The sequence below is a fragment of the Phoenix dactylifera genome, chromosome 15, assembly GCF_051530095.1.
Source record: "Phoenix dactylifera cultivar Ajwa chromosome 15, Ajwa_hap1_PhDact_Kaust_v1.1, whole genome shotgun sequence".
Taxonomy (NCBI): Eukaryota; Viridiplantae; Streptophyta; class Magnoliopsida; order Arecales; family Arecaceae; genus Phoenix; species Phoenix dactylifera.
Window position 1 is genome coordinate 8,824,598 of NC_143204.1, and position 26,317 is coordinate 8,850,914.

Here is a 26,317-nt window from a genome sequence, read left to right on the forward strand (position 1 = left end):
AAAATTTGGGGTGACATAAAGATAATAATAAATAAAATTGACTCATAACTGGATTTTTACATAAATTCTGTGACTTTTGAAGCTACTTGTGACAGCTGTTATAAACTGTAACAGATCTAAACTCATATCTGATTATCATTGATGAACTGCTGGTTTAACAGATCTGTAGCACAGAGAGTGTGATCATAGGGTAGAAGGAAATAAAATAGACGAGGAAATAGTAGAACAGAAGAAGATGAAGGGAGGAAAAAAGGCCTACAGCCACTGTAATTTAACTGAAAGAGATTCTATGTACTCTTTTTTTTCCCCCTCCAGCAGCCTACATAGCCTTTTAATAGCCCTAGCCACCTTTCCTGACTCTATTATCATTCTTATGAAAGAAAATAAAATAATCATAAACAACTAACTAAAACCCTGAATTGATAAATACAAGCTGACCTGTATTTGATAGAAAACAACACTACTAAACAAAGAAGAAAATGAAAAAAAGATCGCCTAAAATAACCAGAAAATAGACATGGTTAATGTTTTGAGAGAAGCAAAGACTTGGATTTTAGGGTTTACTTCTGAGAGAAGCACAAAAAGTCCTCATCTGCCTGAAAGAGCAAAGGTTTGGCCCTACAAAAAAGAAAGCAAAAGTTGTGTTCTCAATAGAGGCAACATCCATAGCCACTTGAACCCATATGTGAAGGCAGTCATGTTATAATATGAAAATTTCTGTCAAAAGTCAGTTGGCTAATATCTTCACTAAAGCCTTTGAGGAAACATCTTAACAAGTGTTTGTCCAAGTTTTAGTGCTTCATTATCCATGCTCAAGCTGGAGAATGAGTAAAAAATAGATTTAGTAATGAATTCAATGCACGGATTGATATTAGCTGCTCCTTAGGTTTTGAAAGCTGATATTGAATTTTAAGACACGCAAATAGGACTCATATATAGCATGTAACTAATTGGCCATCTAGAACTTAATAGTGATACTTGTCTTGTTGTTGGAAATAAATGGTTCCTGACCTGAAAACAAGAGTACATGATGACATATCTAGGTCGATGCACCCCCTTAATTATTCTTTATCCTCTTACTGTTCTTTTACTGAACCAATTTTTCAGCTTCTGCGCTTGTTATCCCTCTAATGCACAACTTTTTTTTTTTTGATAATTCACCATATAATTTTCCCTTGAAAAGTTTCATTATAGCCAATATCTGCAGGACAACACTTGCGGTAGAACACGTGCCAAGCTTAAACTGTTATTATTAGTTGATGACCTAGAGACCTAAGACATAACTCCAATGCCAGATGTTAAATTGTTTCCTTGGTTTTGCAAGATGTTGTACATGAAGAATATTATAGAATAGCCATGGCCTTTCACCTTAATTTTGAACTTCATCAAGATCCATAAAAGCAAGCTTCACTACATTTATTTTTTTGTATCAAGAACATTTCCTATGGAAAGAAGAATTTATACAGCACACAGACTCGGGTGTGGTGGTTTCATGCATCTGTTCAGGTTCCGTCCATATAGCTACCACTACTGATATGACACTAGCTTTCTTCTGCATATTTTCATCAATGACAGTATATCCTGGAAAAGTTAAGTGGACTAATCCACACTAAACTAGTATCCTGGTATCCCTTCTTCTTCCAGTTCAATTAAACCCACTTTTAAGACTATCACAATAAATCATATGTCTACATAAAGGTTATAACTAATGGTAACTGAACATGAGATTCTGCAGAAAGGGGCCATGGGGAGAAGATTCATTCAGGTAAAGGCATTCATGAAGCAAGCAAGAGTAATAATAATTTCTGCAAAGTGGTAGCTTTTTTCTTTTCTTTTTTTTTTTTTGGTCAAAACGGCATTTTATTTCAAATATCTCAATTTTGAGTATATCCTGCCAAATCAGAAGAAAGTAAACAGTGTAGCAGATGGGGAACACCTGCTAAACTCGTCCAAGTGGTAGCTATTGTTTCAATTCAATCTAATGACAACATCATCAGAGACCTTATATTCCATAGATATAAATGAGACATAAAATTAAAATTGCAGAAACTTTACTGACCATCAAATCCATGAAAGCACCTGCATTGCCCCAGTTCTCGATTACATATTCCTTGACCATTACAGTCATATTCGCAACTCTTGCCTCCTATGCTCTGTCCAAACCAATAAAGCCTTAAGCACATTAAGCTGTTACAATAAGACGAGCAATAAAGAAGAGTCCTAGCTCTTGCCTAAATTTCAAACCTTTAAATAAGAAAAAGAAACTTTGACAACATTCGGATTGTAGAGAATATAGAATCTGTAATATAACTGAAAGCTAAGGACATAGGTATTGGCATATTAACTGTAGAATATTCTACCAATTACACATACCTCAACGACATCAATTGCTGTAGTAATTGAATCACAACTAGAAAGCCACCTTCCAATCTCAGGCTTCCATGGTGCGGCCCGGTATGTAACTGCTCCATGAGAGTCAGGGAGAAGCTGAGGATCAAAGACAGGATTCAACTGTGAATTATCGGCCAGACGCTCACTGCTCCCACCGACCGACCTGTTGACTGGCAAACAGGAATTCCGTGGAGCACCAAAGTAATCGAGCGAAGAAGGAAACAGAGGCGTCAAGAACATGTGCACCAGTGACACCAATAGCACCAGAGAAGCCACGGCCGCTACCGAAGACCACGAGCACTTCCATGACTGGAAGGAGGCCATTCTCCGAGAAAGCCTATTTGGACAACTGTACGATCTAATTCCAGAAACACAATATAAATAAAGAGAAAAAAAATCCCTCAAAGGTAAAACCGAAACTAAATTCATATATTAAAAAAGGGAATCACAGAAAATGGCGTCACCTTTGAACGATTGGAGAGCAACTGTAATGGAAAACAACAGAAATTTGCAGCTCAAAAAATTGATTCCGAGACTCCTACAAGACCTCCGCGAAAACCAACCAAAATTCCAGAGAAATCTCCAACTGAGTGCCACCAACAATGATAATTTTTCAATTAGTCAAAGGAATTGGATAAAAATGTATCATAACGAGGCAGCTTTGGGTGGATCCGGAGCAATGGATGAAGGCGTCGAGGGAGATAGGAAAAGGGTTTTAGGGACGAAAAAGGTATTGGAAGAAGATAAGTTCAAGAGGACACGATAATTTATCTGATTTATAGAGAAGAGCTCTTCCGAGTTCAACGTATGGAATGAGGAGAATAAAATATAAACATTTTCGAGGACGGACGGGGATGAGAAATTATTGCCTACAGTGCGACCACCACGTGTGCACGCTGTCCCGCTGGTTCCTGTGGGCCCGTTGATCAAGCATGATCTCCGCTGATGCAAAGAATATAGGAAAACATGGTACAGACAATAATTTCTATGAATTCTATTTATCAAACATGCATATCGATGCGTCTCCTGCAAAAAACGATTGATTGTCATTGATAACGTACATAATTATATAGTACATATAATATAGGAAATAATTAATCCCGCATCACGCGGGTAGCCGTCGGATCAAGGCGGCCCAATACATTTAGAGGCTAAGATAAATTCAGTAAATAAGACCCTTTTTTAATAATAAATTTTTTTAATAAATATAAAATATTTAAAAAAAATGAAAACAGATAGTTATCAAGTACATTATTTTAACAAAAATATATGTATGCAACAAAAGCAGATAAATTTTTTTTTCAATTTAATATAATTTTTGAATGAAAGTACAGAAAAGTAATTATGCTTAGAAAATAGCCTACAAAACTGATTAAATAACTGAGATAATACTTCGCACTACTGTTTACCATGTCAAGCAAGAGCAAAGTAGGAAAAGGTTATCCCATGGCACTTCATGGTCAAGGTAAAGAAAAGAATTTGTCCAAGGAGGAACCTCTCTGTGAGAGAAAGTAGGGTAGGGGTGGCAAATATGACCCGACCCGCCAACCCGACCCGTGTTCGATCCGCCATAAAGAGGTTTGGGTTTGGCCTAAACAGGTTCGGGTCGTAAACAGGTCGACCTGTTTAACATGTTTATTAATTGGGTCGGATACGGGTTTTAAATGTCTGATTCTTTTAAACCGTTTAACCCGTTTAACTATTAGGCAGGTTAAACAGGTCTAAACAGGTTAAATGGGTTAAACAGGTTAAACAGGTCTATACGGGTTAAACAGGTCTATACAGGTTAAACGGATCTAAACAGGTCTAAACAGGTCGGGTTGGGCAGGTTAAACAGGTTGGGTTGGGCAGGTTAAATAGGTTTAAACAGGTTAAACGGGTCAGGTTGGGCAAATAGGTTAAACAGGTCGGGTCGGGTTGGGTAAACAGGTTACCTGTTTATTAAATAGGTTAAACGAGTCGGGTCGGGTTACCTGTTTAATAAACAGATTAGGTTCAGATTGTAATTTCTGACCTGTTTAATAAACAGGTTCAGGTTTATGATTTTCTGGTCCGACCTGCATATGATCCGACCCTTTTATGACCCAATCCGGCTCGATTGCCACCCCTAAAATAGGGGCATTATGGAAAATTCACTTCATTTAACCACCCCCACCCCACCCCCTCTTTCTCTATCCTCCAAAAAGTCCATCTCCAATCCCCCTATCTTTCTTCCTGATGGCCCAGCTGAATCAGGAGTAATGTGAGGGAAGGAAAACCAAGACCAAAACCAAGAGAAGGGATGAAGGATAAGAGTGGCTTCAGGCGCGTGTATCAAGCCAACCAAATCCCTCCTCTCTCTTTCTCTCCACCGGAGACAAAACTACTGTCCCCAACTTCCCAAATTGCCCCTCTGCAGGCTAGGAAACTCTTCACCTCCCTTCCATCAAGGGGGAAGACTCGTAGCCAGCTCCCATTTTATATGGGGCCTTTGCTTTCTTTTGGTCAGCCTCCTGGAGGCCTTCCATTAGCCCAAAATCTTAGACGACCTCCTCGGTCGCCTAGGGCTCGGGCCGGCCCTGCGTCGGACCAGTCTGCCATCGATGCTACCCGCTCCCTTACCTCATTTTTGAATATAACAAACCCTTAATATTTTTCGATACAATAATATGCTTGAGAAAAAAGAAAAATTCAGCACATACAATACACTTGCACTTCCAATTCGCAAATCAATATCGCTTAGTTATTTTTGGTCTTAATACTAGGAGGTAAGTATCCTTGACCATTCCAACTTGAACATTATATATTATATAAATATTATGTTGAACAACTTATACATGTTTTAATAGTTTACTCATATTTTAAATAGTACTAGCACATTGCCGGTGTATTTGCAATGGGTGCAATTATTTTTCTTCTTTTTGCAGCAAATAATAAATTAATATAATAAATTATAATCAATAACAGCCAAATTTTTATTATATATTAAGCAATAATTTTTAATAATTGCTGAGAAAAACTTCCATCATGTAGAAAACTCTCCATAAACCGACCCTATATGTAAATCTCCCATCATTAATATTTGAGTAGGCTTTTTTGAACACATACCCACCTAAATATTGGAATTTGCGTGAATATCCTCCAAAAATTAATATTTGCATGTATAGCCTCATCAAATACTTATTTTATATGTATATTCTTCTGTTTTTTTTTGTGTACGTACCCATGCCATCTAACGCCGTTAAAAAGTTAGCAGTAAATTGAAATGACGAAAATACCATTAATGGGTAAACATGCAAAAAGAAATATTTATAAGGGTATATATGTAAATAGCAATTTTGAAAGATATTCATGCAATTTCATATATTTAGGAGAGTATACACGTAAAAAAATCTTCAGATTTTTGCACAAATATCCTTCTAAATATTGAAATTTGTACGAATGCCCTCCAAATTGATATTTACATGCATGCCCTCACAAAACACTATTTTTGTATGAATATTTTTGATATAGCGATCTAGCTAACATAATTAGCCAAAATTATATTTATTTAAATTAAAAATTAATTAAAATTATGAAAGTATTTTTTTATTCCTAAAGCGGGTAACAGGTTAATAGGTCTCACTGAGAACTAATATCTCTAACTCCTTTAAGAAATTTTTTAATCTCTTTCGACCCTCTCTTTCACTTCTCTGTGTAGAATTAAAATCATTTCTTCGACTCCCTTCTCCACCATAGATAGCCCTTTATTGTATCTTTTTTTATATGAAGATGGTCAAGCCCTTCATCAAGCTTCTACCTTCATGTGCTCATGTTGTACTCGAAGGCTATTTCAACAATGCTAGGATCTATTGTATCCTGGGAGCATCTTGGCCAATCAACTTCACAAGAGGGCAATCTTGCTTTTGTGGAAATGCCTAGAATATTTTCGATTCAAGCATGTCAATTATTTTTTGGATAAATTATGCTTTTAGTACTCCAAGTTTAGATCAGGTTTCTAATAAACAATCTCAAATTTGATCCATATTATTTCACCACTATTTTAATATCATCCTTCCTCGTTGATTTCAGCTACTTTCTCATCAAAAATCTCTGTTGGCATTAACCGGTGATTACGTGGCCGACTATATGGAATAATCCACTTAGATATGTGATTACTGATGGTGTGCGTGTAGAGGGCTAAGCATGAATTTCAAAAAATTTATGCGGAAAGAACGGGTTAAACATTTTAACCCAAAACATGCTCGATATTTTTAGATATTTTGACTCTGGTACCAGTCGAAGACAGTCTTCAACTGCACATCACATGAGGAGCAGGCTCAGTCCCAATACATAGGGTGACACCCGCGCGTGCCTATCAAAGCACTCATCATATGAGCCCCCGGGTGGAGAGCCACGCTTCGTCACACGATCACGCGTGAGAGTTCCTGGAAATCGAATAGTCTCCACTAATCCTTTGCTTTGACACCAAATATCACAAAGCCCTCAAATCCCGAGGATTGTGTGATTCAAATAAATATGCATAAATCACAAGAAGTTGAAGATTGAGGTCATATCTCAACCATAAAAGAGATCAGATCTCTTACCTTTAGAAGGAGGTTCCTTCAAGGATGCTTTGCAGCCGCACAAGCATCCGGCGTCGATGACTCGTCCACGCTAAGTTCCGGAATGATCAGCTTTCCGGGGAGTGCTAGCTTGCAGGGAGGCAGAAGGTTGGCTGAAAGGGAGAAGAAGGAAGAAGATGGACCTTCACAGCTCAAGAACTTCTTCTTGGGCTTTCACCTTCAGAGCTACTCTCTCCTCTCACTCTCTTTCTCTGGTGCTCTTGATGTCAAGAAGAAGAAAGAGGGGTAGCCTATTTATAGGCCAAGAAGAAGGTGAGGTGTCCCTATGAGGTGTCCTGCCAGGACACATGTCACACATGCAAGAAAAAAAGGTGATCTGCTCCGCCACGTGTCACGCATGCAAAGGGGTGAGGTAGCCTGGAGGATGATGTCATGGATGATCTCATGAGGCAGATGAGGTCATGGATGATATCAGGAGGAGTGTGAGGTGTCCAGGCCCGCCACATGTCACGCATGCAAGCAAAAGAGGTATCCTGCTCCACCACGTATCACGCATGCAAGCAAAAGAGGTGTCCTGCTCCGCCACGTGTCACACATGCAAAGGGGTGAGGTGGCCTGGAGGGCAATCGGGATGTGGGTCCCACCTAAGCAGGACGTGGGTCCCACATACAGTATGTGGGTCCCACCTAGGCAGGACGTGGGTCCCACATACAGTATGTGGGTCCCACATAGGGAAGGAAGTCCTAGTCATATTAGGATCATAATTAATTTTAATCCAATTTGACTCAAACAAAATCTGATTTAGTTGGGGGCAAATTAGATATTTTGATCAAACCAATTTTGGTGTCAATTACGGTTTTACCTATTTCAAATCATATTTGAATTTGGTCAAGCCCAATCTCTATTACTCAATCATATTGAGTTTAATCAATGATCCAATCACCAATTAACTTCTTCAAGCAACAATTGCTTAGGACAATCAGTCAATCACATCGACTATTTTACCTCTAGACGATTCTCAATCGTCAATCAGCCATTTGATCAATTCAGAAACTTCTAAGCGTGTGACCTCACAGGTTCGAACCTAAGCCGGTAGTACAAGAACACTTTCTACATTAATCGAAGTAACCATCTAACAATGAGACCCGACGACCGGATAGGCCGAATAGATGCAAAGCAACATTCTAGAACCTATGGACTATGGTTACCGCATAATTCATCCTCTTGACCACAAAATGCCCAGGGTGGGTTCAGAGTCTGTCTACCCTAAAACGATCCATCCGAAAATATGTTTCAATTCAATAAGTCAAGTGATAGAGATTTGACTTTCTCTGGCCAGGGTACTACTTAATTGAAAACACAAGGCATTCATCCTTATTTCTAAGGGAGGTCAATCCCATATTGATCTGCAACTGACTACCACAAGTACTTGACTGGACTCAGAAACCTTTCGTCGCTGGATTAGAAATCCAGGTAGTCCGGCACCAAAGTACAGTGAGTTGCTTGTAAGCCACCGGTTGCAATCTCAAGTTTAAAGGATACATATACCCATATCTACTCGGAACAACTCTTGACATGAGAGAGTCCGTCAATTGGTCACGTTCAGTGAATGTACACCATTCACCTGTATACCATACTAGTATTTCTATACTCTTTGGTTTGGAAGACAACCAACAAATATGATACACAATGACCTACGCCCGATAATACTATCGTTCTATTAATAATATATCATACGGTTATGAACATTTAAGGACCTATGTGACAAAATCATATTTCATTACACAAAGTAGTCCTAAGGACTTCATCACATCGGAGTTTGTGAAGATGTTCTGGTGATGAATAAATACCATATTTTTTGATTCAAATACAATTACAATCAACAATTGATTGGATTTAGGACATAATTCCCAACAACTTCCACTTGACCTAAAGCCAATCAGTACAGTATCGTATACCCATCTTCAAGTAATGATGGTCAAACTCCTTTACACTGAGGTGTTAGATGTATGCCCTAGAAGCCAATCTGGCTGACACATTTTTAATTCTAGGGACATAATTTTGTACTTGAATATTTATTATTGAATAAATAAAAGACATCTTTTTATTCATATTGTTTATGTGTCTATGAATCGTCCAAGAATTAATAAGATGATGATGCGTATTCTTAAGAGTTAAGAATTTGAGCCATGCATCATTGGTGATTAATTTCTGAATGCTTCTGATCAATGGATCATCACAAGGACGGTGATCGATCCGATCAGTGCACACATTGCTTTCCAAATGGATGGACGAGACTCGAGTCCACAGTGTGGCGACACTGAAGTAATAGTGCAGGTACTTGTTAAGAACAAGGGTACTGAGCGTGACCAAGACAAGAAGTCACTTGGATGTCTATCCACTCGTCAGTGACTTGCTTGATATTGCAGTAGTGTGACTGGTCCTTCGACCTGCGATGCTTCGGCTACTCACAGTGAGGTTATTGTAGTTTGACTGCACATATACATGGTCTCTAGCCATATGGATCCATGCAGTGTAGATTGGCTGCAGTAGGTTCACTGTAGGAGTAGGGTATGCACCTATAAGGAATCTATCGACCTTGATAGATAAGGAGAGATCCTATGTGATTTATAAGACTGAGTTTGTAAGACCTCGGCCGGGGCAGATTGCATAGTGGAGAAAGAGTTCTCCGCTCTCGAACTTAAGTTGAATAAATCTTGACATATGACAGACGAAGGGGTTTGACGAGTTATCCATGACCTCCGTCTTATAGGGATCCACGATAGAAGGACTGTATCACATGATAACTGCACCTAAAGGTTCATCATTCTATTCTGCTAGGTAGTTACTACATACTGCTAGGTGTCAATGGTGGATGGTGGGACTCACAGGGATTATCTCGATGATCGATAAATCCTAATGAGTAGAGTTGAAATCGTTCCGAACCATTGAAAGGAGTTTTCAATGATATTGTGATAGAGATCACAATATATCTATCTACCAGTCAGAATAGAACCTATGGGGTCACACACACTAGAGGCATTGACCGATCCGATGGTTGAATCGTGATTAGGAATCACAAGTAATCAATTCGATTGATAATAAGTTGAAGAAGGAACAAAGGGAATTAATTAATTGGACTTAACATAAGAGTCCTACTTGGAGTAGGATTTCTAGAGTCCTAATTAGATTAGGACTAAGAATCCTACTTGAACTGGGATTCCTACTTGGACTGGGAATCCTATTTGGAGTAGGACTAGGATTCCTACTTGGAGTAGGATTCCTACAATCCTAATTGGATTAGGAGTTTTGAATTAAATTTGGATTTCTACTTAGAATAGAATTCCTAGAGTCCTAATCGGATTAGGACTTCGAATTCAAATTAGAGTCCTAATTGGATTAGGACTAAAATTAAATAAGTCCTAATTGGATTAGGATTTCTTAAGTCCTAATTAATTATTAATCTAATGAATTATGATGACTCCTTATTTGATTGGGATTGAATGGTTCAATTAAGTCATGATTCAAACGAATCCTAATTGGATTAGGATTTGAAGGGAAACAAATGCACCCAATCCTCTTTGGAAGAGGATTGAATCACCTAGAGTTAGGACCCATGCCCCACTTGATTAGATCAAGTGGGGGCGTGCGTGATGAGGGGTTAGGAAGAGGGCTTGGCCGAAATCCAAGAGAAAAGAAGAGGGGCGTGCGCCCCTCCTCTTAGTTCTTAAAAGGAATATAATGAAGCTCGTAAAAGGTAGGAACTTCATATGACCTTATAAGGACCAAAAGGCCAAACCCTAGAGCTAATTCCTCCTTTCCTCCTCCTTGTGCCGTGGCCCCTTCCTCCTCTTGGTCTTCAGCTGCAAGTAAGGGAAAAAGAGTCCAAGGTGTTGGCGGCCTCATCCTCTTCCCTTCCTTCTTCCAACGCAGGGAAAAGAAAGAAGGCTGCAAGGGCTTTGTTCCTCTTCCTCTCTTCATCCTCCCAAGCACAATCAAAGGTTGATTCAAAGGGAGGACATCAGCCATTAAAAAAAGTCTCTGCAAGGGAGCTAGCACCCCGGGGAGACAAAGAAGCTTGGATCGGTTTTTGCTTCGTGTGGATACCCATAGAGGCTGGACACGTGAACGGCTTCAAGCGAACCTTCATCCTAAACCACGATCATCAGTTTGCGGTGATCATCTACCCGCACAAGGTGAAGATCTGATCTTCCTAATAATTTAAAAGTTTTTAATTCTTATCAATCTACGAACGGTTTTAAACAACGTTCATGCGATGAACGGTTGATCCCGCGCATGCCTCTTCCGCTGCATCTGAAATTTTTGAAATTTTTCTGCGGCATGGACGGGTTTCTAATAGTGGTATCAGAGCCTGGGCATCGTAGATTAAGGTAAAGATTAATTATTAATAGGCTTATTAGATCTAAAATTTAAATGGTTATGCATGCTGAAAATTTTCTGCATGCAGATTTTTTCTAGGGTGCTGATTTTTGCATGCTGATTTTTATGTAATAAAAAGATGATTCTAATCGCATTGTTAATGGGATTACAAAGTTTAGAATTATGATTAGCATGATCAGCAACCTATGTCATGAGATAATCAATTAGATTTCAGATCTGAAAATTATAATTGCTGCATGTGGTGATGATCATAGGATTCAAATCCTTTTGGTATCAAATGTAATGACCTGCGATGTGATCTGTAATGTCATGTAATTTTTCAGATGCTTGCATGCATCTTATTTGATGTTTTGAGAGGCCTGCATGCCTCCTAAAAGGGGATGTAATTTATTATTATTTTTATTTTACATCTGGTTGTATTTCTGTGATGTGATGTACGTCAACGATCAAGTTGAAGACAAGGCATGAGATGAACGGCGATCTAAGCGGTTGATGGTGATGGGATCAAGAGTTGATCAAGGATCGAATCAAGGAGGCTTGGAACCAATTCAAGAGTTGAAGACCAATTGATCGATTGACGTGCATGTGCTTGTAATACGATCTAATTAGAATCCATAATCATCACCTATTTAAAATTTGGTTTTACTTGATGCTGCGATTATAACTGCCTGTGATGTGCCGTTTGAATGTGATGTGAATGAGAGTGGGGTAGATAGGTTTACATGTGATGTAACAAACCCAATTGAGACCTAAATTAAAACCTCCTCAATCAAGTCGAGAGTAAACCAACATGAGCAAGTCATATTAGATTAATTGATCTAATTGGTGTCTAGGAAAGCATGAAAGGTGGTTACTTAATTAGGACCTTACTCTCTGAGTAAGGAAAGCCTCCCACCTACTTACCTGGCCAATTGTTCGATTACCTCTTATGAAGAGCTCAAGTTGCAAACACTAAGACCTGATTAACCAATATTAAGTCAATAGGTCTTCCACTGTAGTAGAGCTGCTAAGGTCTTTCTGATGTTGATTTGTCTCGGCTGGATACAGTGGGCAAGTTGCATCGGGGGGCTGGACCTCTCTATAGACATGAGATGTTGTAGGGTAAAGGTGGGGTTGGGCACCAATAATTGTTAGGTGAGGACCCAATGACGACTTTATTTCTACGGTTATATGGTGGGTCTGACTTAACTAAGAAATGGGACCAATAACTGTTAGGTGAGGTCTTCATGGCTTAGAGACCAAGTTGCACTGCAACATGCTTGAGAAGCATTGTACAAGAGTTGCACACTCATCCATCTATGTGTCACCAATAACTGTTAGGTGAGGTGCCATGTAGATTGGTGAGACCGCAGTACCTACTAGAAATCCTAGTCGCGTAGGATTTCCGTTTTCTTACCAGAGGAGTGTAAGGGATTCGAGAAAATAGTGGGAGGTACATTTGTTCTAAAAGACCTTAAAACAGATTAAGGATCAAGTACAAAAGTCTAACTAGAATCTTTACTCTCTGCAGATCATAATGTCAGCCTCAAACCCTTTGACCCGTATTCTTGAGACCAACCGACTGACCGGAACCAATTACAAGGACTGGCTTAGAAACCTCAAAATTGTTTTGAACTGTGAGAAAATAGGCTACATACTCGATTCAGATATTCCCACACTACCAACACGTGCTACTGATGTTCAGCGTGAGATGCATCAAAAGTGGATGGATGATGACATTAGAGTTAAGTGCTATATGATGGCATCCATGTTCTATGAACCCCAATGCCAGCATGAGAATATAAAGACTGCTAGGGACATACTGGCACACCTGCAAGAGTTGTATGGTGAGCAGAGTCGCACAGCTCGTTTTGAAGTATCCAAGAGGCTCTTCAAAAGCAAAGATGCGCGAGGGGCAGTTTATCCATGATCACGGTCTGACTATGATCAAGGACCTAGAGGAGCTTGAGAAGCTCGGTATGAACATGCACAAGGAATTGCAAGTAGATCTGATCCTTCAATCCCTTTCTGATTCATTTGGTCAGTTTATAGTAAACTACCACATGAATAAGATTGAATGCACTAAGACTGAACTGATAAATATGTTGGTAACTGCTGAGGGAGCCTTGAAAGGTTCAAGGGGCAATGTCCTTGCTGCTGAGTTGACTTCTGGTTACAAGAGAAAGTCTACTTGGAAGAAAAAGAAGCCTGCTAAGAAGCAGAAGAAAGACAAGAAGCCAAAGAAGAAAGTTCAAAAGAAAAAGGCTAATGACAAAGGAAAATGTTTCCACTGCAATGTCGACGGCCACTGTAAGAGAAACTGTCCTTCATACCTCGAGAGCCTGAAGAACAAGAAAGGTGACACACCTTCAGAAGGTATAGACTTGCTCATAATTGAAACTAATCTAACGGTTTCTTTTACTTCTAGTTGGGTTATAGATTCTGGTTCTAGTGCTCATTTGTGCACTACCATGCAGGGTCTAAAGGAAAGTAGAAGGCTGGCGGAAGGTGCGGTAATCCTTCGGGTTGGCAACGGGGCAAAAGTTGCTGCTGTGGCTGTGGGCACCTACTATCTGCGACTACCATCTGGTTTTAGTTTATTACTTAGAGACTGCTATTATGTACCTGCTGCTAGCAGAAATTTGATTTCTGTTTCATGTCTAGCATAGAAAGGTCATGTTTTTACTTTTGACAAAGACTGCTGTTCTATTTATTTCAGAAATAAAATAGTCGCACGTGGTTTTATGATTGACAGTCTCATCATTTACATATGGATGTATCTGTAAATGTGTCTGAGCAAGAAGTGAGTGCCAAAGGATCCAAAAGATCCAGGGATGAGATAAACCAAAAATATTTGTGGCACCTCAGGCTTGGCCATATTGGAGAGGACAGAATGAACAAAATGGATAAAGATGGGCTTCTCGGCTCATTGACTTCCGAGTCATATCCAGTTTGCGAGTCCTGTCTTCAAGAAAAAATAGCTAGATTGCCCTTTGTAGGACATGGGGAGAGGACCACTGAAATACTTACCCTAGTACATACAGATGTATGTAGCCCATTTGATGTGCTAGCCAGGGGATGTTATTCATACTTCATTACCTTTACCGATGATTATTCACGATATGGGTATGTGTATCTTATGAGACACAAGTCTGAATCTTTTGAAAAGTTTAAAGAGTTCAGAAATGAAGTAGAAAAACAAACTAGAAAACCTCTTAAGGCTCTTCGATCAGATCGAGGAGGAGAATACCTTAGTGGAGAATTCCGGGACTATCTCAAGGACAATGGCATAGTCTCACAATGGACTCCTTCGGGTACACCTCAACTCAACGGGGTGTCAGAGAGAAGAAATCGGACTCTATTGGATATGGTCCGGTCCATGATGAGCTTCACTGATTTACCTATGTTTCTTTGGGGGATGCCTTACTTACCGCAGTATATTTACTAAATAGAGTTCCCTCTAAATCCGTTCCTACCACACCGTATGAGATATGGCATGGTAAGAAACCAAGTCTTGGTCATCTCAAGATTTGGGGATGTCCGGCCCACGTCAAAAGACTACAGGCGGACAAGCTAGAGGCTAGGACCATAAGTGCTCATTTTATAGGATATCCTAAAGAGTCATTAGGATACAATTTTTACGTCTCAGAGGATCACAATGTGTTTGTGAGCCGTCATGCCATCTTCTGGGAAAACCAGTTTATCCTTGATAGGGGCAGTGGGAGGAAAATTGAGCTTGAAGAGAAAGTCTCTAAAAAGCAACGAGTCACGGATCCTATCGAACCCATTCATTGTTGGGAATTGTGTCCCAAAGCCAATTTTTAATTGTAAGAAATTGGATTATGTATATATTTTATTAAAATGAATAAAAATTTATTCTGGCAATTTTCTATTCATCACAAGTGTTACATCTTCAAATTGAACTCATGTGTATTGTGATGAAGTCCTTAGGACTAATTTAGTGGATAAAAGAGGTTTTATCATTTAGTCCTTAAACCAGTTCGCGACCAAATGATGAGCTGTCAATTGGACAATAGCTATGTCAAGTATAGGTCGTTGTGTGTCATTTAGTTGGTTGTCCTCTTAAACCAAGAAGTGTGGAGACACTGTATGGCATACAGGTGAGATGTAGGAGTACATCATCACTGAACAGTGACTCACCTGCGTAGCACTCTACTGTCGGGAGTTAGCTCGCAAAGCGTATGGGCATAAGTACCCCTTAGACCTGAGACTGTCACGGTGACTTGCAAGCAACTCACTGTACTTAGGCACTGGATGACCTGAATTTCTAATTCAGGGATCGGAAGGATGCTGGGTGCAGTCAAGTACTCGCGAAGTCTGTGTACGAGTCAAGATGGGATTAACCGCTCTAGATTATAGGAGTTGATGTCTCGCTGTATTTCAATTCAGTAAAACCTTGGCCAGGGTAAACCAAGTGATGGTCACTTGATTTGATTAATTGAAATACACTATGGATGACCGGACCCAGAGTTCGACAGTCCACTCTGAGGTCATCTTGAGCATCGATGGTCATAGGGATGAATTATGCAACAACCATACGTCTAGGTTCTTGAATGTTGCTTTGCATATTCGACCTATCCGGACGTCGGGTATCATTGCTAGATGGTCACCTCGATTAGTGCATGGAGTAGTCCATGTACTACCGGCTTAGTGTTCGAACCTATCGGAGTCACGCACATTAGTCAAACTAAGTAAGAAGGTCTTGACCCAATTTAATTAAGAATTAAATTGTGGGTCATTTGGAATTTGGTTCTGTCTATGTTCAGCTAGCACTGAACATGAGGTACATGCTAAATTTCATGGATGAACAACTAATTAAGTCTGTATTTCGGGTCAATCAAGTTTCAATTAATGTAATGGAACTTGATCAGGACTCAATTGTTGAGATTGGATTTGATTGGGTCTAAATTAGTGTAATTGGGCTCGATCATGATTTAAGTGGGATTTAATTTCGTATTTGTTCTGATCTAAGTCGGACTTGGATCGAGCCGAAACTGGACCCAATTGAATTCCCCATGAGTCGGACTCATGTGGAATTTTTTCCGAGTCAAAATCATTTAAATCGGCTGTCAATTTGGATTAGAACCTAGGCTTGCTTTATTACAAAATGGGCTAACCCATTTCCTATTTGGCTAAAACCATTTCAATGGTTAACGGCTGACTTGGTTTTTAAATCCCATTTAAATACCTCCTGTGGACCCATGGACCCTTACTCATGGACCCTTAAGAGATGCTTGTGAGCCGCGATGGAAAGGAAGCCTGGGAGCAAAAACAGAGTCTTCTCCGTCCTTGGTTCAACGCCACGACGTGCCACCATCCGGACTCCGTTCGGCTTGCCGTCTGGACCGGAATGTTCGGTTTTGAACCGGCTACATTCCGGTTCATTTAGATCTTTGAAATCTGGCACGTTTTCATCGATTCATTAGTTTTTTCCCACCGTTTGTTTTGAAACAAGCGTTATGAAATTCATCCATAAATGAATTCTTTAATGCTTGGTCAATAGCGCCTCTTAACTCCTCTTAGCGTTGGCCTATTTGAGGCCACCGTATCATCTTGAAGACGAGAGGATGAGAATTTTCTTGAGAAGAAAATAGTCAGACAGAAGGAGTTTTTGATTCTGTGGAGAAGAAGAAGAAGAGAGAGGAAGGAGTCCTTTCTCTCTGGTGGTTTGGAGCTCGGCCCAGATCCGATGTCCTCTCCTCCCTTCTATTCCCTCTGTGATCAGGATCAAGAGACGGGCGTCTGTGGCTTAGGCGTGCTGTGAAGAAACGGGAGAAAAGAAACCGAAGAAAGAAAGAAAGAGAAAAGGAAGGTCCTTTTTCTGGATTTCTTTTCTTCCAAGGGTCCCTTTTGCAAAAGATTGTTTTGCACGAGTAAAGACATCATCCAACCTTCTTGCGAAGCTTGACGTGCGTGCGAAGTAGAGGGCTTGCAGATCCAGGCCTTGCAGAGCTACCTTCAGGGATCCAAATCCAGATCCAGATTCAAATTACCTCGACCAACTTCCGCTACAGGCTTGAGGTAATTTTATATAAAATTTAAATTTAATATTTATAATTATTATAAATAAAATAAAAAAAATTTTAAAACTAATTTTTCATGCCTGGCGTTCGATTTTATCGGACAACTCGGGAAATTTTCCCTTCAACTAGTATCAGAGCCAGGTTGGCCGATGGAATTGGCCTATAATATCTAGAATTATGCATGATTTAATTTTTAAATTTAGATTAGATCTAGATTTATTGATAAAATATCAATCTTGTGCTGAATTATAAGGTTGTCCTGCTATAAGGTTAACCCCTTATAGTGAAAAGGTTGTCCTAGCACAAAATTGAGATTAATTTGTATCATAAAATAAATAGTTTATTTTTGTGAAATTATGCATAATTGATGTTTATGAAATTTCAGTTTTAAATTTATTATGACCACAAAATTTAAATATAAATTGTTTATATTTGGAATAAATTGACACCTTGAATCCATGATCATAATGCATTTAATAAAGAATTAAATGTTGAATTTAAAATTTAAAATTTGAATTTCAAATAAAGATTTAAAATTCAAAATTTGAAATTCGAATTAAAATTTAAATTTGAACATGGGATTTGGGGATGGGTTAGCACAATCAGATTAGTTGACTAGGTTAGACCTAATCATGAAATCAAATTGAAATGGACTAACTTAAGAAACATGATTTAATCTAATCAATAGTTGAACTAGACTAAATCAAGGTTTATAAAATGATCAAACTCAATAGTTGTAGTTTATCATATCCAAACATTTCAATTGGATCTGATTGTGGCTTAGTGGTCGAGCCCGAGTTCCCAAGGATAACCTAAATCAACTTGATAAACCAATTGGTGTCTAAGGTAAGTCGGCATTTGATCATGGTTTTTAATTGGGGCTACCTCTTACCTGGCCAACATAGTTGGTGTCTAGGAAAGAGGTTAATGGCGTAACCCTCCCATGATCTCTCTTACCTGGCCAATTTGGTCGATCAAGTTTTGATTAAGGTACCTTGATACTTGGCACTCACCCATGCCATTAAGAAAAATCAGTGTGACTGATTTAGGTGTCTAATAGACCAATAAGAGCTAGTCCTCTATATGATTTGGTGAAGTCAGTGGGAGGATTTAGAATTATCGGTCAGTGTTACATATCATTTAAAATCCTCTAAATTATTAGGTCCTTAAAATGATAAAGTTATATAGATAACTAGATCATAGCCTCCCATTAAGGTGAATGATAATAGGTCCAATATTACAGTTGAACATGCAGGACGCTTCCGTCTGGTGTTCCTCTAAATACTGAAATTATCCTTCATTATATGATAGCTTTTTGAGCTATCTAATTGTGATTAGGTTGGCCGAGCCTTCCTCGGGCCTGATCATACATTAGGTAGTATCATCGAGTTAGTTCATTAATGGTTGGACCTAACCAGGATTTTCAGTGGAGGCCTCCACCTACTGATTACCACTTGGGGCAAAATTGATTGCTAGAAATTGTTTAGAGAAATAATTGGTAATGTACCTACCCTTAGATGCACATGGGTTGGCCGAGCCTTCCTCGGGCCCGTATGCAGTCTATGCGGATTCTAGTACCCATAGGAAATTAAAGTAATTCCTCGAATTAAAGGTAGAGGCTATTAATTCGATTAAAATAGTGGGAGAAAACTTTAGACTAAAGTCCAAGTCTTTAGGATTAAATAAATCATATACTGATTAGTTGGGTTTTTCCTTTATTTTTCAGATATGGCTAACTCATTGTCCCTCCGAACACTATTAGACAATGATAAGCTTAATGGACCTAACTTCGATAGCTGGTATCGAAAGATGAAAATAGTATTAGAGCATGAGCGGATCCTGTATGTGATATCGGATCCTGCACCTGAGGAACCTGCAGCCAATGCACCACGTGCAATCAGAGACGCTTATCAGAAGTGGCTCAACGATCGCACTACAGTGCGTTGCATCATGAGGGCCTCGATGAATGATGAGTTTAGTCGTAAATTCGAGGAAGCGCAGCCAGTGGAAATCCTTCAAATGTTGAAGGAGTCTTTCGGCACACCTGATGATGTTGAACGACATAATACCTCCTGCGCTATATTCAATGCCCGCATGAGGGAAGGAGCATCGGTCACCGATCATGTATTGTACATGGTCGAACAAATCGATCGCCTAAGTAAACTTGGCTTTCCTTTGCACGAGCAATTGGGCAAGGACGCCATTTTAAACTCACTTCCCAAGTCCTACCTGACCTTCCTTAGTCATTATAGAATGACTAAACCTGAAGTATCCTATCATGGTTTGCTAGGTTTACTGCAGACCTATGAGAAGGATCACCAACTCAAAAAGGAGTCGGTGAATGTGGTAGGTGGGACTTCTGCAGGACTTTCTTTCTTTAAGAAAGGAAAGAAGAAGAAGGTGCAGAAAGCTCGTGCTGGGGTCTCTAAGCCCAGCCAGACTAAGAAGCATAAAGCCGATAAGAGCAAGGCAGAGTGCTTCTTCTGTAAGAAGATGGGTCATTGGAAGCGGAACTGTCCGGCTTACATAGCGTCCCTTGATCCAAACAGGCCTAAGAAGAAAAAGCAGCAAACAGTTGCTGCACAAGGTAATTATATGTTAATACCTTGTAATTTTTCAATTTATGATTCTACCACTTGGGTATTGGATACCGGAAGTCCAATTAATATTTGCAATTCGTTGCAGGGACTTCAAGTTAGTAGAAGATTCAAGAATGACGAGAGATTCCTGAACGTTGGAGATGGAAGATCAGTTCCAGTCCTAGCTTTAGGAGTCATTCAGCTTGTTTTTGAATCTAGAGTAGTCATATTAGATGATTGTCATTATTGTCCAACATTTTTAATGAATGTCATCTCTGTAGGCCTTTTGGCCAAAAATGGTTATTGTTTATCAATAAAAGAAAATTTTTGTGATATCATTTTGAATGGTATTAAAATTTTTCGTGGACAATTGAAATATGGCATTTATACTCTATCACTGCCTGTGAATGTAATGTACACCTCTAATAAACGCCCTAAGTTAGATAATGTCAATGAAGCCTATTTGTGGCATTGCCGGTTAGGTCACATAAATAAAAACAGGATAAACAGGTTAGCCCAACAGGGCATTTTAGAAATCAATGATTGTGAATCATTGCCAACTTGTGAATCCTGTCTTCTGGGTAAGATGACCAAGTCACCTTTTTCTGGAAAGGGTGAACGAGCCAGCGATGTTCTTGGCCTCATACATACTGATGTATGTGGACCTATGAACGTAAGTGCCAAAGGTGGTTATGCCTACTTCATAACCTTCACAGATGACCTATCCAGGTATGGGTATGTCTATCTGATGAAGCACAAGTCGGAATCATTTGAAATGTTCAAACAATTTCGTAATGAAGTAGAAAAACAGACTGGAAAGAGTATTAAGATCCTTCGGTCAGACCGAGGAGGAGAATACCTTTCTGGTGATTTCTTGACTTATCTAGAGGAGAATGGGATTCTCTCACAATGGACCCCTCCAGGAACACCTCAGCACAATGGTGTATCCGAAAGGAGGAATCGAACTCTGTTAGACATGGTTCGATCCATGATGGGGTTTACTAGTCTGCCTGTATCTTTTTGGGGTTATGCTTTAGAGTCTGCGTGTATAATACTAAATAAGGTTCCAAGTAAGTCTGTTGAGAAGACTCCATATGAGATATGGACTGGGCGTAAGCCGACACTTTCATACCTTAGGGTTTGGGGATGTCCGGCTTATGTTAAACGTTCTCAAATTGACAAACTTGGTCCTAGGTCCGATAAGTGTTATTTTGTAGGGTACCCCAAGGAAACTAGGGGTTATTACTTCTACCTTCCTAATGAACAAAAGGTGTTCGTAGGACTTAAGGCAACCTTTTTGGAAAAAGAATTCCTTAGTGAAGGAATTGTTGCCTCTAAGGTTGAACTTAATGAAGCTCAGCAGATGGAAGATTTAACACAAACTACTGAACCCACAGAACCGGATTCGATTAGATCAAACCCGGAGCCCAATGTAGAAGCACCATTAAGACGATCAGGTAGAGTACCGCGTCAAGTGGACAGATACTACGGTTTCTTGGTCCAAGATGCAGATCCTATTGAGCTTGATGAGAACAATGAGGATCCGATTACCTATATGGATGCTATGCAAAGGTCCGACTCTGAGTTATGGCTTAACGCCATGAGATCCGAAATGGAATCCATGGAAATCAATAGTGTATGGACACTAGTTGATCCACCCGAAGGGATAAAACCCATAGGGTGCAAATGGATCTTCAAAAGAAAGAGAGGCGCAGACGGAAAGGTGGAAACCTATAAAGCCCGTCTGGTTGCCAAGGGGTATCGTCAACGTTATGGTATCGATTATGACGAGACTTTTTCCCCTGTGGCAATGCTAAAATCTATTCGGATCATGCTAGCTATAGCAGCATATATGGATTATGAAATCTGGCAAATGGATGTGAAAACAGCTTTTCTAATTGGAGAGCTGGAAGAAGAGGTGTATATGATACAACCTGAGGGTTTCACATCCATAGACGAGTCCAAAGTATGCAAGCTACAAAAGTCCATTTATGGACTTAAGCAAGCTTCTCGAAGTTGGAACATACGTTTCGATAAAACTATCAAAACATATGGCTTCGTTAAGAACGAAGAAGAACCTTGTGTCTACAAGTGGGTTAACGGTTCAGTGATCACATTTCTTGTGTTGTATGTGGATGACATTCTCTTAATTGGGAATGACATTCCTGCATTACAAAATGTGAAACTTTGGCTGTCATCACAATTCTCCATGAAGGATTTGGGAGAAGCATCCTACATCTTAAGGATGAAGATCTATAGAGATAGATCTAAGAAGTGTTGGGAACCCGCCCATGCCGCTGATATTTCAAAAATTTTTCAGATGGCAGCGGAATCGGCATGCACGAGTTCGACGTTCATCGCATGAACGTTGTTTCGAGACCTTTCGTAATTAGGTAAGAATTAAAACTTTTAAAAACAATAGGAAGATCAAATCTTCACCTTGCGCGGGTAGATGATCACCGCGAATCTGAATTCGTGGTTTTAGGGAGAGGGTTCGCTTGAAGCCGTTCAAACGTCCGGCCTCTACGGGTATCCACACGAAGTAGAGAACCGATCAAAGCTTTCTTGTCTTTCCGGGGTGCTAGCTCCCTTGCAAAGACTCCTTTGATGGCTGATCTCTTCTCTTTCTTTCAACTCTTGAAAGTGCTTGAGAAGAGGAAGAAGAAGGATGAAGAAGAGGAAGTAGATGAACCCCTGCACAGCCTTCTTTCTGTTGCTTGCGCAGGATGAAGAAAAGGAAGAGGAGGAGGCCGCCAACACTTGGAGGTTCCTTCTTTCTTGCTTGCGGCTGCAACTAAGAGGGAGGAAGAGGGTGGCCACGGCACAAGGGAAGAGGGCTCCAATACCTAGGGCGCCGGCCTCATGGTGCTTCTTATAGCCATCAAGGGCTCCTCCAAAGTAGGAGCCCTAGATGGTTTTCCAAAGAAAGAAAGGGGGGTGCGCCGGCCCCTCTCTCTCCTTCAATCCGCACCATCCAAGATGAGAGGGGCTGATGCCCCTCTTACTTGGTTAACCTAATCCTCTTCCAAAGAGGATTAGGTGCCTCTCTCATAGTTTAATCCTAATCTAATTAGGATTGGCCAAATTTGGGTTCAATCTATACTAGTCCTAATCCAATTAGGACTTGAATGAACCATGACTCAATTGAACTCTTCAATCCTAATCCAATTAGGAGTCATGTTGATTCATTAGATTAATAATTAATTTAGACTTAAGGAATCCTAATCCAATTAGGATTTGTTTAATTTTAGTCCTAATCCAATTAGGACTCTACTTGAATCCGAAGTCCTAATCCAATTAGGATTTCTAGGAATCCTACTCCAAGTAGGAATCCAATTTTTAATTCAAAACTCCTAATCTCATTAGGATTGAGGAATCCTATTCCAAGTAGGAATCCCAGTCCTAATCCAATTAGAACTCTAGGTATCCTACCCGAAGTAGGATTCTTGTTTCAAGTCCAATTAATTAATTCCTTTTTCCTTCTTCAACTTCTTATCAATCAAATTGATTTCTTGTGATTCCTAATCACGATTTCAACCATCGGATCGGTCAATACTTCTAGTGTGTGTGACCCCATAGGTTCTATTCTGACTGGTAGTGAGATATATTGTGATCTCTATCACTATATCATTGAAAACTCCTTTCAATGGGTTGGAACGATTCCAACTCAACTCATTAGGGTTTATCGATCATCAAGATAATCCCTATGAGTCCCACCATCCACCAGTGACACCTAGCAGCATGTAGTAGCTACCCAGCAGAATGGAATGATGAACCTCTAGGTGCAGTTAACATGTGATACAGTCCTACTATCGTGGATCCCTACAGGACGGAGGTCATGGACAACTCGTCAAACCCCATCGTCTGTCATATGTCAAGATTTATTCGACTCGAGTTCGATAGTGAAAAACTCTTTCTCCACTGTGCATACTGCCCCGGCCGAGGTCTTACGAACTCAGTCTTATAAATCACATAGGATCTCTCCTTATCTATCAAGGTCGATAGATTCCATATAGGTGCATACCCTACTCCTACAGTGAACTTACTGCAGCCAATCTACACTGCATGGACCCATATGGCTAGAGACCATGTATGTGTGCAGTCAAACTACAATAACCTCACTGTGAGTAGCCGAAGCACCGCAGGTCAAAGGACCAGTCACACTACTGCAACATCAAGCAAGTCACTGACGAGTGGATAGACATCCAAGTGACTTCTTGTATTGGTCACGCTCAGTACCCTTGTTCTCTAACAAGCACCTGCACTATCACTTCAGTGTCCCTACACTGTGGACTCAAGTCTCGTCCATCCAGAAGGAGAGTGATCTGTGCACTGATCGGATCGATCACCGTCCTCGTGATGATCCTTTGATCAGGAGCATTTAGAAATTAATCACCAATGATACATGGCTCAAATTCTCAACTCTTGAGAATATGTATCATCATCTTATTAATTTCTTGGACGATTCATAGACACATAAACAATATGAATGAAAAAGATGCCTTTTATTTATTCAATAATAAATAGTCAAGTACAAAATTATGTCCCTAGAATCAACAATGTGTCAGCCAAATTGGCTTCTAGGGCATACATCTAACAATCTCCCACTTGCACTAAAGCCAATTGGTCATATATCTTAGGCCCATCTTCTCAAGGTGGGCTTCAGTCTTTTGCTGACTCAGCTGCTTAGTGAAAGGGTCTGCCACGTTATCCGCGGAGTCTACTCTCTGCACCTCTACATATTTCTTCTCCACATAGTCGCGTATGAGGTGAAAGCGCCGCTCTATATGCTTAGACTTCTGATGAGACCTTGGCTCCTTAGCAAGGGCTATGGCGCCATTGTTATCGCAGTAGAGTGTTATGGCATCTGATGTCATCACATCCAGCTCTGCAATGAATTTCTTGAACCAGAAGCCTTCCTTAGCAGCTTCAGAGGCGGCGATGTATTCGGCTTCCATAGTAGAATCAGCAATGATCGGTTGTTTAGAACTCTTCCAATTCACCGTACCACCATTGCACAAGAACACGTATCCAGATGTTGACTTCCTGTCATCGACATCAGTCATGAAGTCTGAATCTGTGTACCCTTCTACCTTTAACTCTGATGATCCTCCAAAAACCAAGAATAAATCTTTAGTTCTTCTCAAGTACTTAAGAATATTCTTCACAGCTGTCCAGTGTTCTTCACCTGGATTCGACTGATATCTGCTTGTGACACTCACAGCAAGAGCTATATCAGGTCGTGTACATAGCATGGCATACATGAGGCTTCCTATTGCCGATGCATAAGGAATCTTGCTCATGCGTTGAATCTCCTCAGATGTGTTGGGGCACATCTTCTTGGAGAGATGAATTCCATGCCTTAGGGGTAAGAGACCCCTCTTGGAGTTTTCCATGCTGAACCTCTTCAGCACCTCCTCTATGTACATTTTCTGTGACAGGCCAAGCATCCTTTTAGATCTATCTCTATAGACCTTTATTCCCAAAATATAGGATGCTTCCCCAAGGTCTTTCATGGAGAATTCTTTTGACAACCAGACCTTGACCGAGGTTAGCATGGGAATATCATTCCCAATCAGGAGAATGTCATCTACGTACAGTACGAGAAAAACGACAGCACTCCCACTAACCTTTTTATAAACACATGGTTCCTCCTCGTTTTTGATGAAATCAAACGTTTTGATTGCATCATCGAAACGAGTGTTCCAACTCCGAGAGGCTTGCTTTAGTCCATAGATGGATCTTTGCAGCTTGCAGACCTTGTGATCTCCATCACTGGAAGTGAAACCCAAAGGCTGTTCCATATAGATATCTTCATCAAGATATCCATTCAGGAAAGCAGTTTTCACATCCATCTGCCAGATTTCATAATCATGAAATGCTGCAATGGCAAGCAATGTTCGGATGGATTTTAGCATGGCTACAGGTGAAAAGGTCTCCTGATAGTCAATGCCTTCGCGCTGACTATACCCTTTCGCCACAAGCCTTGCCTTATAGGTCTCTACCTTTCCATCCGAACCTATCTTCCTTTTGTAGATCCATTTGCATCCAATAGGTACAATACCTTCTGGTGGATCTACTAAGGTCCAGACTTGGTTGGAATGCATGGAGTCTATCTCTGACTTCATAGCTTCCAGCCATTTCTCGGAATCGATATCAGATATCGCCTCGTTGTATGTTTTGGGATCCTGTATGTGATCCCTATCTCCCACTAGGAACATTTCCTCAGTATCCTCTTCAAGTATACCTAAGTATCTATCGGGAGGATGGGAGACTCTACTAGATCTACGAGGTGGTTGAGGGACATCGTGTACTGGCTCCTTATGAATAGGTTCTATAGGATCCATGACTCGTTGCTTTTCAGAGACTTTCTCTTCAA

General features: G+C 40.1%; 1 protein-coding gene across 6 annotated transcripts in view; it reads right to left on the minus strand.

Moving 5' to 3' along the window:
• LOC103698530 (exostosin family protein) overlaps window positions 1–7,195 on the minus strand; it is a 29,032-nt gene extending 21,837 nt beyond the window's left edge. The window contains exons 1-5 of one of the 6 annotated variants that reach the window (XR_015973390.2): window positions 6,957–7,195; window positions 2,856–3,417; window positions 2,374–2,749; window positions 2,060–2,153; window positions 565–618 (exon numbers count right to left, since the gene is read on the minus strand). Coding sequence is in view for 4 of the 6 variants with exons in the window: in XM_039118847.3 (XP_038974775.1) it covers window positions 565–618; window positions 2,060–2,153; window positions 2,374–2,715 (490 nt within the window). In the remaining 2 variants the exon portion in view is untranslated. Of the gene's footprint in view, window positions 1–564; window positions 619–2,059; window positions 2,188–2,373; window positions 2,750–2,855; window positions 3,418–6,956 lie in introns of those variants that run through there. The other 5 variants (XR_015973391.2, XM_039118847.3, XM_039118846.3 and 2 more) reach the window with 5 other exon arrangements.
• Between the last annotated feature and the right edge of the window lie 19,122 nt (window positions 7,196–26,317).